This window comes from Struthio camelus, chromosome W (assembly GCF_040807025.1).
Source record: "Struthio camelus isolate bStrCam1 chromosome W, bStrCam1.hap1, whole genome shotgun sequence".
In the NCBI taxonomy this organism is placed as follows: domain Eukaryota; kingdom Metazoa; phylum Chordata; class Aves; order Struthioniformes; family Struthionidae; genus Struthio; species Struthio camelus.
This window is the reverse complement of record NC_090981.1, coordinates 31,268,597-31,285,842: the sequence shown is the minus strand read 5'-3', so window position 1 is coordinate 31,285,842 and position 17,246 is coordinate 31,268,597. Positions and strand designations below refer to the sequence as shown.

The 17,246-nt window shown below is 38.3% G+C and overlaps 1 protein-coding gene across 13 annotated transcripts in view; it reads left to right on the top strand.

The window, feature by feature from the left end:
• LOC104140158 (peptidyl-glycine alpha-amidating monooxygenase) overlaps positions 1-17,246 on the top strand; it is a 150,005-nt gene that overhangs the window by 75,615 nt on the left and 57,144 nt on the right. For all 13 annotated transcript variants that reach the window (XM_068924343.1, XM_068924345.1, XM_068924348.1 and 10 more), the window contains 3 exons: positions 2,506-2,593; positions 15,188-15,273; positions 16,972-17,055. In XM_068924343.1, the coding sequence (XP_068780444.1) occupies positions 2,506-2,593; positions 15,188-15,273; positions 16,972-17,055 (258 nt within the window). The remainder of the gene's footprint in view (positions 1-2,505; positions 2,594-15,187; positions 15,274-16,971; positions 17,056-17,246) is intronic.

The following is a 17,246-nucleotide window of genomic DNA, read 5'->3' as shown; positions in this document are numbered from 1 at the left end:
CAGGGGAGTAGAAAGAAACAATGAGACAGTGCTGGCCAGCATGATAAGCAGTGGCTTCAGCGGGTGGGGGGGGGGGGGTCTGACCTTTAATGAAGCCTTTCTTCAAGGCTGTCCTTGTAGGTGTTTCTTACAGTACGTTTTGTACAGCTGTCAGGTTCTGCTATAAAGATCATTGTATTTCACATTTATGAACTGCTTATGAACTCCATGAGAAATTTCATTTCTCACTTAAATTGGTAAAGGCAGCTTGAAACACCTATAAACTAAGATAGAAAGTCCACACAAAATGGCACAGTGTCTATTCCACACAAAAGTTAATTATAGGTTTGCTATTAGGTATTAGTGATAAAAATGTCGAAACAAAAGGTCTTGCTGTAACACAGATTTGTTTTATGGCTATGGAACGAGTAGAATTTGCTGATAGGGAAAAAAAAAAATTATGTAGTCTTCAGACTTGAGTCATCCTGACAAGTTTAGCAGTTCTGAATCCATTTTTAAGAATATGCAGCGCACAAAATAACCTTGCTTCAGCCCTTCTTTTGGAGCATCTCTCCTGTGAACAAAAGTCCCAAAGTGAGGCTGGTGGGGAGGTGGCTTTCATCTTTCAGCTCCTCTCACACCTGCCTTAGCAAGCTTGCTGCTTAGTGGGCTTTAAACTGAATTTGCCTTTGAGCTCATGTTGGCAATGATTACAGCAGCTTCCCAGAGTACGCGGATGCTTCTCTTACCTCCTCACTCCCTTACAACGCTACTGCATGCTGTACATGTTCAAGCTGGAATTTGAGCTCTTTGCTAGAGTGACTGCTTTTCCTCATTTCTCACTGTACATCTTGGCCCCAAAAAACACGGGTAGAAACTATCCAGTTAATTTCCACCACCCTCCACGCCCCCATAAGGCTGAGAGAATAATTTGCATTGCCACATACTTCAGGAACTCTTCCTCAGCTGTACGGTCGCATACTGAGTTGGGATGCTGATAAATCTACAAATTTCAGAATAGCGTTTCTGTGGTTTACAGCTTCCTGGTCTGCCTATGTTAAAGCTTTTACAAAAGCTAGGAGACACTTACCTTGTAAGCATCTATGTACACGTAAGGCCAGGAGTGGCTCAGTTACCATAGTTTTGGAACTTCTGCTGAAGAATAAGGTTAAAAATCCGGCCGAGGTCCTTCCCTGTCTTAAATGAAGGAAAACTCCTTTCCGTTCCCTGCACCTGACTTATCATTTCAGTATGAATAAAGGAAGTTAGTGTAGCTTGTTTTATTTCTAGAAATGCTATCATTGTACGTTTACAGTCAGTATTATTACAGTATGATGTCAGTAACTTTTCTGCTATACCAAACAGGATCACTAATGTTTGAGAAGTAAAAACAGTGTTCTTGTGGCATTGGACAAAGAACAGAGACATTTGAATACTGAACGTTCACTTTTATCTAAGTTTCTAGTAATGAGGAATATTTCACAGAATCACAGAATGGTTGAGGTTGGAGGGGACCTCTGGAGATCATCTAGTCCAACCCTCCTGCTCAGAGTCTTCTAGAGCATATTTCCCAGGATCGCATCCAGATGGGGTTTGAATATCTCCAGGGAAGGAGACTCCACAACCTCTCTGGGCAACCTGTGCCACTGCTCTGTCACCCTCACAGTAAAGAAGTTTTTCCTCGTGTTCAGATGGAACTTTGTGTGTTTCAGTTTCTGCCCGTTGTCTCTTGTCCTGTCGCTGGGCACCACGGAGAAGAGTCTGGCCCCATCCTCTCGATACCCTCCCTTCAGATACTTGTACACATTGAGATCCCCTCTCGGTCTGCTGTTCTGCAGGCTAAACAGGCCCAGTTCTCTCAGCCTTCCTTCATAGGAGAGCTGGTCAATGTGATTGTATTAACTTTAATTTAATCTTGGTTTCCGTTCCAAAGGACTTCACACGTGAGTGAGAATACATTAAAATCTTTTTCTTGGAACTTTTGTCCTAAGAAAGTTGTAGCAGAATTTTGAACCAACTGGAATATGGGAAGAAGTTATCACTCCAACTAATGCATACGTTATTGGTTACTCTTAACTGTAACTTACTGTTTGGATTTTTGGTGGAGACAAGAAGTTAAAGAAGTAGAAAAGTACTATTAAATCACAAGTGCAAATTTTGAAGCTAATAGTCAAAAGACTGGTTATGCTAAAATTTGTAGATTGGGTTACAATGAGATGTTTACCAAGTGTCCTATTTAAAATAGGAGAAAAATGCAACAGTGTTGAGGTAGAAACTTGGAATTTTTTTATTTTTAATTACTAAATGAGGTGTAATACTTTTAGCTTGGGAGAAAGGCCATTGTGTGGAAATGCAGGAAAAGCTTGTAAAGTTGTAAATGGAAAACAGAAGGTAGATAAGAAGTGACTGGGGGCACGCACACCCTGTTTGTAGTATTACAGGGAAATGATGGCACAAAATGTTCTTGGTTATGTAATACATGGTGAGAGTAAATATAGTACACTTTCTGATTGTTTTGTCTTTCAGTTGACTTTAAACCTCATGCCAGCATGGACACTGTCCATCACATGTTACTCTTTGGATGTAATGAACCCTCTTCTACTGAAAATTACTGGTAAGAGTTGCGGGCTTGTATTTATTGTTGTACCTAACTTTTCCTGTATTGATTGCCTCCAAACAAACCTTTTAAAATGTCACAATTTTTTTTTTTGAAGTGGGAAAACTGTGAAGGAAGAAATATGTAACATTCTAATCTCTCCGTGTTTCTGTTTTGATGATTTTATTTAATGCTTTAAGAACTGTAACTATAACTATACATATATGTATATCAGCAATACTTCTTAAATGTCACAGTTTGAGTAATTTAGATAGTCTTTGCCATTGTGATGGTGAGCATACGTTTTCCAGATTATGTCTGTATTCAGTGTCCTGTAATGAATTAAAATAAATTCAAGAGTGAAGTAATATTTCCAAAGAGAAAAAGATAAAATGACCACTTTTGAAAGAAAAGACCAAAGAAAATACTACACTTGGCGAATGTTCTGTTGGTGTATGTAACTGATGGATTTATAGAGTTACAGTATATTTGACTGTTATTTTGTAACACAGTATAATCTAGAATTTATTTATTTATTTTTAGCCGAGCCCCCTGTAAAGTAGGGGAAGAGGTCTGTTTTCTGCTTCTTGATGCCTAATTGACTATCTTCAAGAAGGTTTAAAGGTGCACATCTCTGCCATAATAGCCCGAAATGAAGATAGTCCAGATGTTTGACAGGACATAGGACTTGGGGTGCCCTTTTTGCATTAAACTTCTTGAACGCTGTTTCTTATTTGGAGCGCTGAGGCTCAGAGAGCTGTTGTGGTTTGGTACCACTGGATACCAAGAAATCTTGGCTTCTAATTCATATTTAGAAGCCCAAATAAATGACCCACTCTTTAAAAGAAGTGAATACTGAGAAGCTGTCTCTGCAGCTATTGAGGAAATTAAGCTTTCCATGAGAATGGAAAAGCAGGATATAGCATCTCCAAGAAAATTACCATGATACTGGTTAGACAGAGAGTATAAAAATGTTAAGCTTTGTATTTAACTGGCAGGTTGACTTAAATTAAATAACTTTAATGCAGCTGTAGCTCCTCTAATTAGATAAATATTGCTATGTATAGAAAATATACTGTGCTGAATGAAGGACAAATACGCTCAGCTTCTGAAAGAAAAGAAACTTTGAAAAAAAAAATAGCATCTACTAATTTTCCAAGTAGGAATTTTTTTTTCCTCAAAATATAGTTCAGCATTTTTTGTGTTCTGACAGACAAGCCAGTTATAATATCTAGATGAAATTAGAGCAAATGAGTATTAAATAATCTGAATCCAATTGGTACTATTTTATGATTTTAAAGATGATGTTTTTAATAAGCTTTTTGGTGGGGGAGGAGGGAAGGTTTGCAGGAAAACTTTTTCTCCTCCCTTGAGTCATACTTGAGACATCTTCTTTTATAGAGAAGATCTTATAGGCTGGGAAAAGATGTAAAATGTGTACTATTCCTAGGGAGTGGACGTGATTTATTTCTTAAAGTTAAAAATCTTCTAAGGACAGCCTGTACGTTGGAAACATCAGTCATAAAAACTTCAAGAGACACTTCATTATCTGAATTCTAGGCAGTTCTCGTAAACCAAAACCCCTATCGCAGTTTGCACATGGATGTGAATTGAAAACTGGAGTAGGACAAGGATATAAAGTATTGTCAAGTATTTGATAACAAAAAAATCAGAGAGGCTTTATTGGAATTTTTTTATTCATCCTTTATTCATCATTCGTCAACAGTCTTAGTAACCAAACCCCCTCATTTCTTGACTTCTCTGAAAGTAGCGATGTACTTGCTTTTGGCTTTGTTTACCCATTCCATCTAGTATTTTTCCTATGTTTTATTTTTCTGAGCAAGAGATTCTATGCATTCCTTATTTTTCTTATCTTTATTATCTCTGAGTTCACTAGCAACTACTGTTCTAGTGCTAGCTTTAGACCAGAGACCTAGCTTCTTAGTGGTTTGTCCCTTTTCTGTGTATGGAGAAGTCTCATATCAGGTATGCAGAGTTAAGAGTAAGCTAAAGAAGGTTCTCTGGGGCAGATGGTTTGGTAGTTAATTTGCCTTTCAAAATGCCAAAGCCATGAGGGCAGAGGGAAGCTCACCGTGCCACTAAGTGAGAGCCTAAGTGCTGAGAGGCTGAAGTTGGGGCTAGCTGGGGAGGTTGCTGGTCTTTAAAGGGTTTTTAGGAGTGAGCCTGTTAGGAAGCTTTACTGATGCTATAGAAGCTTATGTAATTTAATCTGATCTGTGGAACAATTTTAATAGAGATTTTCTGATGCAGGTCTATAATCTGAATTTTTCTTTTAAATATTTACCGGTAAGATAACTAGAAATGGAATTTCCAGATAATAGGATAGTGTAATGTTTTTTTCATGGACAAGTATGAATTTAGCACTCATCTCTATAGGTTTTTGGAAAATGATTTGATCAGTATTTTGAACATATGAAAAGCTTTTCATTAAAAATTTTATTTCCCTTGTACTTATCAACAAGGAGTTTGAATATTTATAATGAATGCTGTCATCTTGTCTTGCAAGAACAGCAGATAAAAAATAAAACAATGAAAGCACAGAATTTCTATTGATTTCCTAGCAGGCTGCTTTTCCTTCTTCTTTCCAGTGTCTTCTGTTATTGTTTAGAATATACTTTCTTCAATAGTTTAAACTTATGTGAAAAATGTAGCAACATAAAACTGTTTGCAAGTGTTTCAAATTAGTTCATACCTTGAACGTCTTATTTGAAACCAAGTAGATTGTATTTCTAATGTGTTTTGCCTTCATACATCTGAAATAGTTTTGTTAATCTGAGGTGCTCAGGACATGATAGAATTGTCCTTTTATAGATTGATCAGATACTTAAGATAGAGTCATGAGATGATTCCTGAGGCACATCTGAGGAGAAAATTGATTCTTCTGTTGTACTTAAAAACAAACAAACAAAAAAAACCTCTAGTTCCTCTTCATTTGGCACTATTCAGATTATTTTGTCTAAGGCTCAATCTTGTAGGGAAAAGGAAATAGCTTAACTGTGCCTCAAAAATTGTGATTGGTGGGGTCTTTGCAATATTGAGAGGAAAAGCTACAAACTGCTTATCAAGATGCAAGTCCAACATGCATGGTAGGTAGTTTGGGAGGACTTGTTAGCCTAGTGTTGGCAGACCAAGGAACTTGCATGTCAGTTCAGCTGGCAGCTCAGTTGTTCTAGGGGGTGTAGGTGAAACTTTTGTTTCCTGAGCTTTTAGATGTGAAGAGCCAGGTCAATAGCTTGAAAATCATAAAGTTCTCCCAAGCTGGATCAGACTTGAATCCTAGGGTTGACATGGATTCAGGTTGTTTGACCTCACTGGCTGTATAATCGTTTTTCCCAGATGACAACCCAGTAGAGAACTTGTCAGTGACAGTGTGCGCACTGTGGCAGTTAATGTTACTTTTGTTCTTGTTTGTTATACCCATCACCTGCCTGTCAGATTGAGACCCATAATTAATGTCAGATTTAAATCTGATCTTCCTGATTTCTTTCATATGCTGGTTTTGATTAAATTGTGCTATTTTTTTCTGTACCCAATTTTTGAGTTATGCTATCTGCTTTATATTCTCATAATAGAAACTCTTCATCCAAGGTCTCATCATTTCACATCTGTGGTATTGCAACAGATTGCAGTCGTTCATCTTGCTTTGCCCATAGCTATCTGTAAGGCTAGAAGGATAATCACATCTGTTCTATATAAAACAAGCTTTAGAGATCTCCTGAATTTATGCCTGTTTGACACATGTATATAAGCTTATGTAAATGTCTTAAATTTATTTTGTGCCTGTGTGTATATGTAGTTAATAATAGTCTATGTGTATTTATACATACTGTCATGGGACGACAGACTACCTTACAGTCCCGTACCATGTGGGTTTTGCGTGGTGCAAGGGAGGGGAGGAGGGAGAGAAGGAGATTTACTGCATAACTCCACAACTTGTTTCAAAGATCAAAATTTACTACACAAGTTACAACGGTGCAAAGCAACAATTCTTATTAGCAGAAACTTGGCTCAACTAGACTACTTATTTTCTAGTTACACTGAAAGTTATGCTAGCAGTAACTACTTAGTAAACAGACAAAGCTAGCTAATTTATACTAATTATAATTACCCAAACAAATGAACTAGGCAAACCAGTTCTGGTTGATCTTACCCACTGTTACCTCAGTGGCCAACGTACGCTCAATCCCAGGGAAGTAACTGCAGGAGGGCATCCCTGTCCCGAGGGGCTCCGCAAGTTGGCAGACCTGCTGTCACCTGCGAAGAGCCAATGATGGTCTCCGGGGCCAACCTATCTTCCCTTCAGGGGAAGATGGAGGTGGAGCTGCTAGGCCCATTGCAGTTCTCTCCATGCAGTTGCAGCCCTTAGCTTTTTGGCTGCTGCAGGGTTCAACTCTCCTCCATCATGGTTATAACTATTGCACCCATGGTCATGGGGTGCGGGGTGGCTGAACACCCGCAACGGCCGGCTGGCTGCTTTGAGCACTCTTCAGCACTGAAGAAAGGAGTTTGAGTGACTGCAAAAGACTACTTTACTCTTGCAGTGGTGATCCCAAGGAGAGATCCCATAGCTCAGGTAAGGAGGAGTTAATTCCAATCTGACATGATTAACACTATCCTAGCAGCAAAAGCAGGTGTTGTCTCTCAAGGTCCTGACAAGAAGGAAATAATTAACGCTGCCCCAGCAGTGAGAGGAGGCTTTGTTTCTCAAGGTCCTGATGCCCAAGCAGGCCTTATCTCAAAGTGTTGACGTGCTCCCCTTTGGAGTGTGAGGCACACAAATGCAGACTGCTTGTAACTGGCCCTAGATGGAGGGGAAGCTGGGAGCATCCCCCTGCGCATGCATATATGTGAATATGTACATTAAAACTTTCAGATGTGGAGTATCTGTTGCACATTTAAGCTGTTTCAGAGGTTGTAATAATCTTTAAAAGTGAATATTTTCTTACTATTTTAAATTTGCTAACTTTAGTTTCCAGCTGTTGGAAACAATTTTGTTATTCTATTGACTCTGTATTATTATGTATATTTTTATTTTCATACTGTTGATTTGTTCTTTCCTTATAAATCTTACCTCAAGACTAATAATGAAGTTCTTGCTTGCTCTTCCGTCTACTAGAGAAAAGCATGGCTGTCTAAGAACTGCCATACAAGCATACCAGATGTTCTTGCTTGCTCTTCCATCTACTAGAGAAAAACGTGGCTGTCTAAAAACTGCCATACAAGCGTACTATTAAAAGACTCGTTTAGCAAGGATCCTTCCCTTACTATTTACGTGGACAACCTATCACTTAGCCGTTTTTTATTCATTTAAGGCACACAACAGTAATTTTTACATTATTTTAGTTTCTTTGTCAAAGTGCTGGGTAATACTAGCCTTTGCTTTGCAGACAATTGTAAGCACATTAAAACATATGAAATCAACAGCTATTTTTAATAACATGTTGATTTAGACTAGCTATATTATGGAAAAATAGTTATTTAGTAACATTCAGAATGCTAGGGCAGAGTTAATTTCCCTTGGGCCAGTTTTGAGTACAGGGGAACAGAAGAGGGAAGGATACAGCATCCAGGTAACTTTTCTAGAAGAGTTAGGTGCCTGGTGGTCATGGCAGTGCTAAGCTAAAGCTATGACCTCCTCCTCTCCCTCTTCCCAACCCCCCCACCCCCACCCCCCGGCCCTTTTTTTTCAGGTAACCTTATGGTATTCAGCCTTCTGAAGGGCCACATGATGGTGCTGGACCTGAGCTGGCTGTACACAGAATGACATATTCCTTGCAACTCACTTGCCACTGATAAACCAGCGAGATGATCTCTACCTGAACATCCCATCTGAAGAGATGCACATCTGTCTCCATTGTCGAAATAGCTGGGCTTTACATAGAAACAGCATAGGCCCATAGAGCTTTCCACAGGGAAAAGATAGATTCACAGGGCTCATTTGCTCAGGTTTTGCCCAGTGCAACCCACCCCCCCCCCCCCCCCCCAAAAAAAAAAAAACACCTGTAGCTGCTTCTATTTCCTGGCAGGAATCAGCCCTAGAAACAGTTAGGCCACTATCACATGAAGTTTTGTCTGAGCTGATGAACTGTGCTAGAGTCAAAGTTATATATGCCTGAAATGGTTAATCAAAAGTTCTGATAGATTCTTTGTAGATAATCAATAATATATTTGAATGTTTTGGGGAAAAAAGTGGGTGAACTTCTTGGAACCTCCCAGCCTTCTGGCAAGACAAGTCTCACGCTAGGTCAAAACTGACCCTGAAATGAACTCCCGTTTCAGATGACTTGTAGACATAGCTTTTATTGAGGTCAGGAGGGGTAATTTTAAATAACTATTTAGTCTAAACAGGCCATAGATCACCACCTGGTAATTCCTCTATCAGAATAGCTACTTCTGTTGGAAGTAGGGGCATGTTTTTGGAAGCTTTCAATTGGAAGTAACGGTATCAGTAGTTCTAGTACAGGTCACGAAAGATGTTAACAAGGGAACAGCAAGACAAGTATATCACTATCTGGGAGGGGGGAATCTGAAGATTTATCTTTCTCAGCGAGGTTTCCCACTGTTGGCACTCTCGTAGAATGTTCTGCACCATTCAGCTCTGGCAGAAGTTATTTCACATGATCTCTGTCATACAGATCAAATTTTCCCAGTTTTTCTCAAGCATTTCTAAGTATATTTAGTAAGGAAGTATGCTTAAATGTAAATAGTATAGTCAGAAGTTTGTAACTTAAAAAATGGTATTAAAACAACTTTTAAATTTAAAGGAAGTCTATTAAACTAATCCAATTTTCATTTCTGGACCCAACTTTCTAGCATAGATGTGGCAGACCACTTCTCAAGAAGGAAAATAAAACATTTTTCTGAATCATTTAAAATATATTTTTTTACAAGTCTTGGTTGGAATTGATGAAGAAGAGCTTAATAGAGAAAGAAAAGCAGAAAATTATTTACTTTAATGCAAATATACTTGGTCTTAAAACAATGATGTTTTGTTCCCGTAGAAACGTCATGTATTGTTTTTCCCTTATTTTTTTCTTATTTAGATATTATTGTTAAAAAACTATTGTCGGCCACAAATAAGGTCATTCAGATGTCGTGATAGGTTTATTAAACTCATCTGACTTTTCAGTTACCTTTCTAACCACAAATTTTAGTGCATCTTAAAGAAATATGTACATCCTAGTGGTCATTCCATATGGAAGACCAAAATTATCAACCCAGTTTGGAACGCTATAAACAATTCTGAAATCTATGCAGAGTTATAAAAAGAATGTGAAGATGTAATGGACTTACTTTAGTGAAGCATGGAAGATTTCAGGACAATTATATCAAAGTCATACCATGTTATACAGACTTGTAGTGACTGTGGCTGAATCAGTGGATTCTCTGTCGGAACTGAAATCACTGGGCATAGTTCATGCAAATTGCCAATACTGTTAGCAAGACTGGAAGTTTTACCCTAACGGGGAAAATAGCATATTCCAATGTGATCTGCTTTAAAAGACCTAGTAAGCAAAAGCACGCTTCTTAAGTGAACTTTGTCAGGGAAAAAACCTACTTGCGCTAGGTCTAAAAACTGAAAAATGCCTATTATATATTTGCTGAGGTCTTTTTTGGAAGATAAGTGTTGTTTTGAAAATGCTTGCGAGTGTTCTGTTGTTTTATGATAAACTTCTCTGCATGATTCTTTTAACGGTATTTTTGATGAATTACAAAGGCACTATAGCCTAAAATGATGATTTGGAGTAGGAGGAGTGTGCCCAGAGAATGGTGACTGCTAGAGCCTTAAAGTGCTCTTGAAGAGTCTGCAAAAGATGTCATCATATTCTCATTTTAAAAGGCAGGGTAAAACAATAATAATAATAGTTAAAAAAAACTAAAGCTGCTGTCTGGATGAAGTTTTTAAGGCTAAACTTTTGAGGTTGATGGTGCTGATGTTTTTGTAAATATTGTGGGTCCTGACCCATTTGCTGCTTCTGCAGTTTTTTTTTTTCCAGGATATCCTTTCCAGAGTTGGTCTCTTCTGAAATACCACACTATACAGCTCTCCTTATACCACTGACCATTAGGATAGTTCAGAAAGTCAATGTTGCAGTAGTTGGCACTCGGCACAGGTGAAGGTGCTCATACTATATAAGCCTTCTCTTATGAGTTAGAGGTTGAAGGGTTGTGTATCAATGGTTCTGTCTTCATTAAATTTGACGATGTTGGTTTTCATCTGTGTGGTTTGAATATAGAGTCAAAAGCAATTTTGAAACACCTTCTTAATTTGATGGGGACATTAATATTTGAAAAATACAGTCTAATACAGAATCCTTAATGTAGCAACAGAACTTCTAACATGGCTGCCAGGAATGAGCCTTGGAAGTGATTTACACTGTCCTAAGTTTTTAAATGTTGTTATTTTCCTATTGTTTGTAATAATCCCTCTTCTGGCATGAAATAACTTAGCCTAAGTTTTTATAGTGTAAGTGCTTTGATTTGTGTAGCATGTTAACTTTTTACTAGTTGCATGTTTTCATTTTTCTTTCATGCATAACTGAGTATGGGTCCTTCAGGCCTCTGGTGTGGCTTGTACACATACTTTTAATTTTTTTCACATTCAACTGATTTTCTTAAAATAAGATCTTAAAGTTCATCAGTCAGTATTTCAAAGAATCTATATCTCGGACATAGTAAATTTTGGTTCTTGTGGGAGACTGGAGGAAAAAACTTAGATCTAAAAAAATGACAAGATTATTAATGCTTTTAAGTATAGCTTACAACAATTACCAGTATCTTCCAAAGAAAGCAAAAAAGCTTTATCTGCACATTGATTTATAGGACTTGAAAAGGTGCAAGAAAGACTACAACAATCACGAAACATCAGGATTTGGAGGCGAGTTAGTAGCTGACACTTAGGGATAAGAAAAGGATAACTTTAATAATGTAGTACTAAGAAGAGGTTCCGTATAGCTATTTCTGCCATGCTAGGCACTTAACTGATTCCATATTGCCACCTCTGTAACTAGGATTGGTTGTCCTTAGACTTCCCCTAAGACTCGAATTGTTTCACAACAATATGCAGGTGGGGAGGGACAGAAAGGGTAGATGCTGCAAGATGGAATCAACGAGACCTTGTAGGTGGCGGCACTTAAATTTGCAAGTGCACAAACCATGCCATCGAAGTCCTGGCTGTGTTTTATCTCTGAAAGCTGGGGTATCTTTATCTATTTTGGGCACAAGCAGCAAGTTTGTGTGCCGTATTATTAGCATGGGCGTATATTTCCATGTGTTAGCACAGACATGCATTTCTTAAACTTGAAAGTCTTGATTATGTGTACGCAGCCCTGAAAGGATAGTGAAAGACCTATCTCGTTGACATGGTGAAACATTTTGCTTTCAGTCCAGGTACTGAGTGAGAACCACAGTGGCATGAAAATGCAGCTTCTTGGTGTGCCCAGGGTTGAGGAGAATGTCTTTGAGTTCAGGAGAGTTGAAAAGAGCTTACGAAAAAGCAGAGTGGAGAAGCCGGGAGGAAACAGAAAAGGAGCAGTCAGTAAGCCCTGTTTCTGCAACCCTCCCCCCACCAATGAAATTTTTTACTATAGGTATTACCAAAAGAATAAAAAATAAAAACATTACAATTTTGACCAGCAGTCAAGGTTATAGCTGTTAGTATAATTATACTGTATACACTTATTCAAGATATGTGTATTTGATGCTGCTAACTCTGTTCTGATCTCATGGTTTTCTGCATATGCGGTAAAGAAGTTATGAATTTCAATGATTGTCTAAATTTTATTTCAGTTTGCAAATCCACATTTTGGACTAGCTTCCTGCTTTTTAATGTGTTCATCCGTTATTTATCTTTATTCTCTTTTGTAATCTGCTCTGTCTTTGATTTTGTTTTTAGAAAGCTTGAAGTATCAAGGTCAGCACAGATGCCTATTTGAGAGAGTTGACTTTTTTAGGCATAATGAAAGAACAGTGTGTGTATTTTAGCGCTCTCCCCCACACTGTCTTCTACCCTGCTAGTATCTCAGGGAGACAGAGGGGGAGAGGGACAGGCAGAGTTCAGAACAGCCTGCAGATTTTTTTAAATTATCTTAATTTTACTTTTTTTGGCCTAACTAATGTGATAGAATATCTCTCCTAAAGTCTTAACCAATACTGTGATACAAGTGAAGGCTTATGGGCCCAGTATGTTCTGATAAAAGTGAGGCTATGATTCTGATTTTTGCTGCTGTTTCTGCTAGCCCTTTACTTCAGCATACTTCTGGACTGTGCTGCTTAATACCCGATTAGATCCCTCAAGTCTTTTGTGTTTTTAGACAGCAGCAGTTGAAAGTTGCAGAGTTTTACCTACATCAGTATGAATTATTAATCAAGAAACATTTCCTGAAATAAGTTTCCTGAAACTTATCCTGAAATAAGTTTCTCTAGAGAAAAGCTTCTCTTTGGGACATGTTTCGCTTTGGAGGAGGAAGCGATGGGGGAACAGGAAAGACCAGCAAAGCAGGAGTTCTGAGCAAAAGCAGTGAAGGGGAAGAAGTGAAGTGTTCCTTTCTCACTCAGTCTTAATGATTATGGCAGTGCTTTCTGCCAGAAGAATACACAACACCTCTGTTACAGTAAGGCCTTCTGGAATCGCTTAATGATCTTAAGGGCTCTTAATGTCCTGCTGAAGTGGTTTCCCCTATACACTGAAAGAACTAATATCCACTGGGAGCAGTCATCTCTGTGCTGAAGGCGTATGGCTCGGATGTTCTCAACAGAAAGGTTAAGGAGCCTGCATCTCTTAAGTCCTGCTCTTTTGTACCTTTATTCCCTTCCTCACGCTGTGTGTAACCTTATTTTCTCTGCTATTTAAGGTGAGCCTGTTTTGTGTGTACAAACATTTTCCCAAATCTCATTTTACCAGTAGTATGAAAGAAAGAAGGCTTCTGTTTTGGGCTGAAACCTTGGCTTGGGTATCAGTCATTGTGTCTGTCTTGAGTCAGCTGGTGTGTTCGGTGTAGTTTCAGGCTGAGGCCTTCTCAACCTCATGGCTGTAGGAAGCTGTGGTGCCGCATTCGGGGTGTGACAGCTGTGCTCTGCACTTTGTGCCCAGCCATGTCTGGCCGCTGAAGAAGACGCAAATAACCCTTTTCCCCAAGAGATGATTGAGGAAGAGAGGGAAAATGCGCAGATCATGGCCACCATTTCTTAGAATGCTTTTTACTTATTAAGCTATTATAATTAGTAGACTCAAAACTTATTATTAATTCTGTTCACGCAACGCATTCGTTCACGTAATGAACAAAAATAAAACAAACTGATTTCCCAAGAGAAGCAGCAGCTGGGAGACCAAACCCAACTGTTTACTTGGAAGGGAAGGGCCACGCTGATGTGGCAGTGGCTTTTAGGTAGGTATTTGAAAAGTTCCTTGGAGGCCCTTATTTCCTCATCTGTGTATATGATCCTGCCGTCTACAGCAGTCTATAGCAGTCGACACCCCCTTGGATGTGCTCCAGGTCACGCAGCCTGTTGTCAGTACTACTGTGTGCTGTTAGCCTTTTACAGATTCAGTGGGCTCTGTGTCCTCAGTTTATTAGGTCTTGCAGGCTCAACATGATTACCAGCCTGTAGGGCTTAATGGTCCTTGGGAAACTTCTGCGCGCTGCCTTCTCAGCATGCTCTCTTTTGTTTGGCCTGTCTCTTTCTGGTAACTATTTATCCATACTGATCCGTAGGTACCTTTAAAACAAACAAAATATTCACGCAAACTCACACAGGAGGAGCCGTGACCACTCATATGTCTGACTTAGTGGCTTCATCCCTAGGGTAGCTCTTCTGACAAGGGAAACAACCCTGAGTGTCACCTGCAGCTTTCTAGCTGCAGAGGCTGGAGAAAACAACTCTAGAGGACTCAGTTATTGTAGATGGCTGTGATCTGTTTCTGGTTAGTAGCTTGGCGCGTACTTTGTTTTTCACAAACAGAAAAATCACAAAACTAGTGCAGTGAAATGAAAAAATAATTTAAGGCAGTAAGGCTGGGTCTGGTTACAGGGAAGAGCATGAGTGCCTCCTGTTGGTAGTTTCATGGAGAGCCTCTGTCATGTACTTCCTTTATTAACTGAGGGGTTTTTTTTTTTTTTGGATGATTTTTAAATGTCAAACTTTGATCGAAAAGCTTTCATGGTTTGTTTATAATATATTTTCTGCTTTACATATGGCCTCTGTCCCTCTGTGCACATCTGGCAGCCAATGTCATTTTGAGGCACTTAAGCTAACAGTGCTAGGAACTTTCAGTTGGTCGTTCATTCTCGTAAGTTTCCTTTGTTTTCTCACCTCTGGTTACTAGACTGATAGTGATTGTCAGAAGCTTCTACAGATTTGATTCAGTTTGCCTAAAATTACCTTAAGACAGAGGGAGGGGAAAAAAGGAAAGTTAAGATGGATGGAGAATACATCCTTAATTAGAAGAACTAATCAAAATTCATCCAAAACCATCTTCATATGCCTTAAAATTAACCTTTTATGCGTACGATTCACCTGGCGTTTGCAGATTTCAAAATGAAAAAAAAAATCATGCTCCCTTTTGTTTTCTTTCCTCGTATTTTTTTTTAGGGACTGTGATGAAGGAACATGCAAAGACAAATCTAATATTTTGTATGCTTGGGCAAGAAATGCTCCACCTACCAGGCTGCCCAAAGGTATCGTGACTTTTATGTGAAGTTCTTGCATTCGGGGGCAAGGGAGAGAAGATGATGTGGAAGTAAGCACCTGGCATCTCTAGGAACCTCATACAGTGTTTTATTATGTCTTGGTTGATTGAAACTGTAAACTGTAACCTCGTAAATTGTGGATACGTTATGCTAAATAATGTATTTGGGAGGGGTTTTTTGGCATCATATTTGCTGTGACTTTATGGGCTTCAGTTGGGGGAGAAAAAGGTTGATGGAGAGATAACAATATAATGCTTGATTTTTATTTATTTATTTTTTAGATATATAGCATTAATCTTGCATTTGGTACGATGTATTACTAGAAGTGCACTACTTATGCATTGTTCAGCAGCATAGTTTATATGATCCCTCTGAAACTGTTAAAATATTTTCATGTCTTCAGGAAAGCACATAAAAGTTTTCACCTAAGCATTGACTTTTTCTGTGGTCTTAAATATTTTGGATAATTTTACATTGCATTTCTTGATGTTTTGATGCAGTTGGACAGCACGTGCATACCCATGTTTTTATATAAATAAATGACTTTGAATCTGATCAAAATTTCCTGGGCCAATAGGAATGGTACTTCTGAAAGACAGTGAAAAGTGGTTCTTTCTAATAATCTTCCAGGAGCCCTGGAAATATCTCCTGTCTATATAGCCTCAGTTTGAAAATACCTTGAGTTTGAGAAGTTTTTTTTCCTTGCATTTTTACTACCTCTTCTCATAACCCGGAGCAGTGCACTGTGCGTTTGCATGTTTATCAGCAGGAGTTTTATTTGTTTTGGTTATCAGCATGTCAATTTAAAAAGAAAAAAATGTTACTTGGACTCTGTGGAGGCCTGGTATTTTACTCTTGTGTTAAACTCCAGTGAGCAATAATTCTGTTGTCTCTAAGATATCCGTAAATACAAGGGTTTTTTTTACAATGATACTGCATTTGCGAACAGAGATGCTGCAGTCACCTTCACAGGTACGCGTTACAATTGGCAGTTTTTAATCTAGTGGGATTCACTGGCTGAGTAAGCAGAAATTACTTTTTCTGCTGCTTTCCAAGTGTGTTCATTATAGAATCAGTTTGGAAAAATCTCTTTTGGTGATGGTGATACTCCACAACTTGTGTTCGTCATTTCACGTTCTTCCTCTGTTCATATTGTTACTTCTGTCAAAAACTGACATAGTTTCATAACTTCCACAATATTTTTTTACAGTTAAATATTTTGGGATGGAAATTAATCTTATACTGCAATCTTATTTTCATTCTCAGTGTGTTCTCAGGTCAGTTTTAATCAATCTGTAACCTTCACAGGTAGTATAAGAAAAGAAAATTCTACCAAATCCTACAGGAGTGGCCAAAACTGTGATTATTATTACTACTTTTTTTTTTTTTTAATAGTTGTGTCAAATCTGTTTTCAGGTTCTGGGAATGGGAGAATTCTTTGTTTAAAGCAGGAATCTGTTTAGTAATAATTAACTTATGGTTCTAGCTTAGTCTGTTGGGGAATGTATGGTGCTGTTTTTCTCCAGTTTTCAGGGAAACGTTTTCCTCGTTGATATCTCAAGGACGTTTTCCAGCCCTTCACTGTAAGCCATTGCAGTAATTTGTATTTTTAGATACTGTCAGCAGTGATGAATCATTTTACATTTTATTATTTCTGAAATCTTGATGTGTTTTCCTTCTCTTAAGGTGTCGGATTCAGAGTTGGAGGAGAAACAGGAAGCAAATACTTTGTGCTCCAGGTACACTATGGCGATATCAGTGCGTTTAGAGGTACGCATTTTGAAACTTCATTCTGTGTAGGCTGTATCAGTTACGGAAATTCTGAGCTTTTAAAAATATGTTCATTATCTGAAGAAATAAACTTCACTGCAAAGATAAAGATCACTAGGCATACTTGAAATAAAATTAATATATTGACTTGATTTTTTTATAACCCTGCTTTATCTTTAAATATTTGAAAG